This window comes from Centruroides vittatus, unplaced genomic scaffold (genome assembly GCF_030686945.1).
Source record: "Centruroides vittatus isolate TY-2023 unplaced genomic scaffold, ASM3068694v2 contig_900, whole genome shotgun sequence".
Lineage (NCBI taxonomy): Eukaryota > Metazoa > Arthropoda > Arachnida > Scorpiones > Buthidae > Centruroides > Centruroides vittatus.
This window is the reverse complement of record NW_027122591.1, coordinates 856336-862932: the sequence shown is the minus strand read 5'-3', so window position 1 is coordinate 862932 and position 6597 is coordinate 856336. Positions and strand designations below refer to the sequence as shown.

At 27.3% G+C, this 6597-nt stretch overlaps 1 protein-coding gene across 1 annotated transcript in view; it reads right to left on the bottom strand.

Annotated features, from left to right (window-relative positions):
• Window positions 1-2304: 2304 nt before the first annotated feature.
• Window positions 2305-6597, bottom strand: part of LOC136984012 (tyrosine-protein phosphatase Lar-like) — a 197448-nt gene continuing 193155 nt past the window's right edge. Inside the window, 6 exon segments of the mRNA XM_067280920.1 lie at window positions 2305-4419; window positions 4486-4621; window positions 4693-4847; window positions 4934-5059; window positions 5391-5525; window positions 6085-6161. Coding sequence (XP_067137021.1) covers window positions 4351-4419; window positions 4486-4621; window positions 4693-4847; window positions 4934-5059; window positions 5391-5525; window positions 6085-6161 — 698 coding nt within the window. The 3' untranslated portion in view covers window positions 2305-4350.

Below are 6597 nucleotides of genomic sequence, written 5' to 3'. Positions count from 1 at the left end.
TGAAACCTATGCAAACAGTTTGAGTAACAACTTAAAGTTCACCAGTGAAGAAGAACAAAATCAGGAATTAAATTATTTGGATATAACTATATTGAGAAAGGAAAACCGATTGCTATTCCGTAAGTACGAAAAATTATGTAATACAAAAAAGGCCATTAATTACAAATCATACTGTCCCGTAGAAACCAAGAAAAACGTCTTTACTATGGACCTCAAAAAAATAGTGAATAGGACATCCTTACAAGAAGACATAGATAAAGAAATAAAACAACTTTTTAAAAAATATTTATTGAATGATTATCCAAAGAATTTATTATGTAAGTGGTACAATCAATTCGTAAATTACAGATATAATGTAAAGAATCATATTGATAATATTATATATGTTAAATTTCCGTATGTACATAAACTTTATGAGAGATATAAATTAATTTTTAAACAGTATTCTATATGTATCGTGGCAAAACAAAAGAACAAATTGTTGAATATAGTTAATGCCATAAACAAAAAAGTTTAAGACAAACTTCCTTTTCCTTCCCAAAAAGAGGAACCACCATTTATTAACTTTGTGTTCAGACATTAAACTTTTGGCGACTGACCTTTCCTTTTATGCTACTGGCTACCAAACAGTCCTTTAAAAATATAAACATTTTTAAAAAACAGGAACTGGTGATGTACGGAAGTCTTCTATTCTCCATCATATTTTCTTGGGGTTGTTTCGGCTTTTATCTACAACGAAATAGCGTTGTAGATGAAACCAAGGTGATTCACTACGTTTCAATGTTCTGGCCGCTTCATGTTCTTTGAGTCGTTTTTTAATATTCTTTTAGTTTCTCCTATGTAGTATTTGGGCTATGGATAGGTATATGACTCCTGCGGTATCCAATTGATGATCTCGTGCTTTTACTCCTTCTCTATTATATTAGATAGTCTTTTCTTTCTTTCTTTTTATTTGCTTTAATATGAACGGAAAAATGATTAAACTGACCTTTGTATTTTTCATATAAGCAATTTATATATGGGAACAGAAAATACCCGGGATTTATTTTTTCATTTTTAACGTTGTATGATCACTGATATAATGATTACACCACTGTTCTTAAGATTTTTCAAGAAAAAACAACAACAAGAACAACGTTACACGATGTTTTCATGTAACGTTGTTCTTGTTCGTATATTTCTTAACTCCATCAAAAAGGTATTTCTTTTCATTTCTATGCGACAATACGATTTATAATTAATTGTTTTTTTAACATTACAAATTGCTCTTTGGATTTTCAAAAATACATATAACATTACTTTAGAAGCATTGAATAATTCGGCATTTCTATAATTTTATTTACTAGAAAAAAAATTATTTCAACTTTAAAAAGTTTTCTAATAAATATTATTTTAACAAAATAATCGTTTCTGAAATATTTCAAATCCATTAATGTTTTTACGTAACACGTAACGTAAAAATATGACGGAACCGTAATACGTCACGCGTTGTTAAAAATATATTCCAACAATACCTAACGAATTCTTACAATAGAAAAAGCCAACAATACATTCTAAGTAGCTATTGTTAAGCGTAAAACTTGTTCCAGATTTTCACGTTTTTTCTTCCTTTTTCTTAGCCTTCCCGGAAATTTTGTGATTAAGAATACTTCAGGAATGTATGGAAGGCAGAGAAGGCTCTGTGTGTCCAAGCATCTTTAAGGCCGCGGAATGAAGACAGAAGATGCGGCCGGGAGGAAGAGAGGGCTCTCTGTGTGCCGTTTCTTGAAAACACAATCGAGCGAAAAGGCCGACGGGAGATGAAGAGGACTCTTTGTGTTCGCATCTATATTCCAACTATATAAGAACTGGGATTTCAACAACTGTGCGAAGACTGTTTTATAATAACTCTGCACGGACTTCTCAATCTGACAACTATTCATTCATTATCAAACTACCACATTGAAAAAATTTAACTCCTTTAGATAAGGACCCGATTTTACATGAACATACTTCAGTTTCTTAATCATTTACCAGAAAAAATTTAGTTTGTATGTTATTTGATTTATGGAATACTACTGTTAAGCGATACTCTATTACTAGATAATTAGTATTTATGTTAAATCTATCCATTTCTCAATGGTACTCAATATGCTTTGATTTTTAGCTAAGACTGAATTTATGACAACTGCACAAAGCAATTATGTTTTCATGACTATGGCAATCGTAAAAATTTGAAATTTTGAAGTGAATTTACTATTTTGTAATTAAACTTAGGTCTTAAGTAGTTGTGATTATTAACAAATAAGAAATTCAACAGACAGATTAAATATTTAATCAATTTTTATTATCAGTAGTCACAATCACTTTGTAACTTTAATAACTTTCATTTACTGAGACATTTTTAATAAAATTTATATTATGAAAAAAATCATTTCCATAAAAGAAGTAAAAGTAATTCATTATCATTAATCATATCTTCACAATCGTCTTTCTCTTTTATTTTTTTCTTGATTTAAAACACTTAATTTTGGCTTTAAAATTTAGAAAGCAAAACCAAATATTCCATTTTTTGTTTTTTTAATTTTGTATAACACATGGTCCACCAGTGATACAGAAGTTTCCTTTTACAAATAATGATTTAAAATGATTGTCTGTCTGAAAAAATAATAAAAACTCTGAAAGGAGATTTATATTATAATCAATTATAATAACGATAATTTGTATCAAATTGTATAATTGTATATCAAGATACAAAGTAAGAACTAATTGCTAATTTTCTAGAATCGTAAATGCGAAGAAAGTGATATGTATTTGGAGTAAGATAAAATGTGCCAATTTTTTGAGTGAGTGCTCAATAAATAGCATTGACTATATTTAAGATTTGTACAGATTATTGAGACAATCCGTTTACTAGTGTTTCGAGAATTAGAATAACTGTTAAATTTCTTTTTATGATGAAAATATTTCAAACTACATAGTTATGATGTGTAGTAATTAGATAATATTCATGTTTTAAGAAAAAAAAAAATTTATTTTATTTGGTCATCTTCCTGAGATAACTAAAAAATCAATAACGTATAAAATAATTGTGATATGTTATTTGTACACGCAAGATTATTATTATAAATCTTAGAAAGAAAATTATATTCTTTCTGTAATTTTTTTAAATGTACAGTACATATGTATATATAATTTATAAATAATTGTATAATATTCTCATTTAAATATGTATGTAGTTTCTCCTCATCTACTTTAAACAAAAAATGGTCAATAAAAAGTGTTTTCACTGTGGACCTACTGTATATTAATGGAAGACAGTGGCAATAAAAACAATTTTCTTTTTTTCAGCCATGAATACGTTTTAGAGAATAGTTTCGAGTGAAATTATATATAAAAAGGCACTATATCGTTAGGCTTTTTTTTTGTCTCGTTATAATAATCTATCTGAAATTTTTACAATGATATAAAGAAAGATTTTCTTTTCCAATTAAAAAAATTAAAAAAGTTATAAATGGATGCCACTGAAATAATTCGAGGAATGTGTGTATATATAAATATAAAATTAGTTATAATATAAACAAAATTTGTATATAAAATGCCAAATATTTACACATTCAAAAACCATCTCCAAAGCTTTCTGAGAAGTATTTCTTTTGCGGATTTTTTCTTGAGATGATATAATTCAATACACGACACGATACAATCTATTCCGAAAATTGTTGAATGCTGCAGAATTCACTTTGAGCTATAAAATATTAAATTGCCTGGAAATGATGAGATCTCACTGGCAAAGCACTCAAATATATCTATTAACAAAATGTGAACATTTAGAATATTTGATGACGATGGTGGTGGATGACGGTGATGATGATGATATCTTCAGTAAATCTGAACACGTTTTCTTTTTTTAAAGAATGACTTATAAGGAACTTGACAAGGCTTATATAAGTGTGACAATATGCCACATGGAAGGAATGGGATCCTGCTGCCTTTTAACAGACAACAAATAATGATTTTATATATCAGCACCTATGTTCACTGTGCAATTTGAAATTGTCAACAAAAAATAAAAATAATAATAATATATGTATCTATGATAAGTTTCTGCTATAATTTGTATTTTAGTAGTCTATGTTTAGAGGTATTTCACATTTGAGAAGTTGAGTTTCTGTGACTCAAGTAATTTATCCATTGTAAATCTTGCTGCAGAATATTAATGTTTTCTTCTTCAATTGTGACTTGAATAATTATGTTGAATTTTAAATAAACTGATTTGTTCACTGAAATGATGATAATTTGGTGACATACTTTTTTCTTTTTTTTTTTTTTTTGCTGATTTCGTCATGAAAAACAGGCAGTGTGATAACTTCAGTTTGCATAATGGTCAAATGAACCTAAGTATTCGAGAGCAGCTCTGTAGCAAAATTGATACTGGTCCTAAAATAAAGTTTGATAGTTTATAATTAGTTATTTTCATAGAATCTAAAGTTAAACAACATATACCTCAGTCTGTAACATCCCTGGCCTTTGAGTTCGAAGAGTTCTGACAGTCTGAAACATGTCCACTACTCCTTCGTATTGCATTCTTTCTAAAACTATGCTTAATGTAATAAATACGCCACTTCGACCAACTCCAGCACTTTAAAATATTTATTGTTATTAAAATATGTCAGTTTAAAACTGAAAATTATTTTGAAAAGATAAGCTCACCTGCAATGAACAGTAATTGGTCCTTCTTGACCAAACTGTTCTTTTGTTTTATGTACTTGACCAATGAAATCTATAAATCCATCTCCGGATTTAGGCACACCCTGTTCTGGCCAATCAATATAGTGGAACTGTCGTATTGTACGAGATTGACCATCCTACATTATAAAATTTTATTAAAATTTAATTTACATGTTATGAAGATTATGATAAAAATATATATAAATATTTATTCAATTATTACCCTTGCATCTGTTACTTTGAATTCTCTAAGTATGTATTGTGGCATATTATATTCTGTTATCGGATCTACTACGAAGTACAGGTAACGCTGAGACCGCTCACTTGGCCAATACTGATGACATTTATCCTAAGAAAACATTATAAATTTAAATCAAGTTTGCATAATTTCATGTATTAGGAATGTACTACAGTACATATGAATGAATAAATATCCAAACATCCAAGTTTTATTAAAATAAATGGAAACTTAAACTGCTTTTAAGGAAGCCAAAAACAAGAATTTATTAGGAAAGTTTTTAGATAATTATACCCAACTAAAGTAATGAGCACATCTTCAGTTAGATGGTAGCTGAAGAAGGTTTAACAGTAGATTGAAAACTTTCTTAATAAATTATTATTTTTGACTTCCTTAACAAACAGTTTAAGTTTCTTTTTATTTAAAAATGATCTTTACTTACCCTTCCCATTTCTTTTAATTTTGTGAGCATAACAACTATATTAGAATTATGTTCCCATAACATTCTCCAGAAATCTTCAGTGGTTTCTGGAAGTGGACCTTGTGTTGCTATATAAGCATTTCGATACCTATAACCCTAAAATATAGAAAAGTTATACTATCATTTTATTTCTTGTATCAAAGAATTTTATAAGTACAGATATAATAGGCAAAGGGCAATTCTAAATTTATGTACTGTGTTAATAATACAAACAGTGATTACTGAAATAAATGAAAAATTATTCGTTTGTGTTAAATATTAAAAAATTAAAATATATTTAATTTTTATGTTAACTTATATTTACATTAATACTAATATTTTAAATTACCATCTGAAAAATAATTTAAAAATCAAACAATAACCAGATAATCTGTCCTAAATGTCAGTGCATGAAACATTTCATCCTTTCCAATAAATTAGAATGCTTACTATATAGATTAGATTTTAAAAGATTATCATCAATTTAATTGAATAATAATACATAAAAGAAATGCTTTAGTATTAACTTTAAATGTGTTTTTTATGCCAATTAAATCAGAAAAGAAAATTCAAAAATTTTATATTGATGCAATAAAACCCATTAAGTGAAATTTAAAACACTTGTAGCACAGGATTATGATTAACAATATAATTGAGTCATTAAGTAAAGACTTACATCAATGAAACTAGCATTTATATAATCAGAACCTTCTACACCTCTAACAGGCTGCAGGCACACACGTGTTGATTCATCTAAAATAAAATAATTAATTTGTGAAATTCTAAAAACAGATTTAATTTTAAATATTATTCAAAAATTAATAAGTTTGTAATTCTGTATCCAAAAGCCATATGGTTTATCATCACATTACATTAAATGGATTTTATTTTATATTTTAATAATGATCTTCTAAGTATGGAATAAATATTTCCACAAATATTTTTTAATACAAATAATAATTAATACTTAGTTTAGTGAATGGTTTTTATATAATTTAATTATAAATACAACGCACCAACCTTATTATGCTTTGCAGTTATTTTGGAATGTAACAAAACGTGATCCACCTTAGGACCTTCTTCAGGCAGATTTATAAAAAAAAAAAATATTTCTTCTGGTGTGATTGGTGTTCCATTCAATTCTGACATATTTTAATTTTGAATGCTTCTATTTTTGAATTTAATTTTT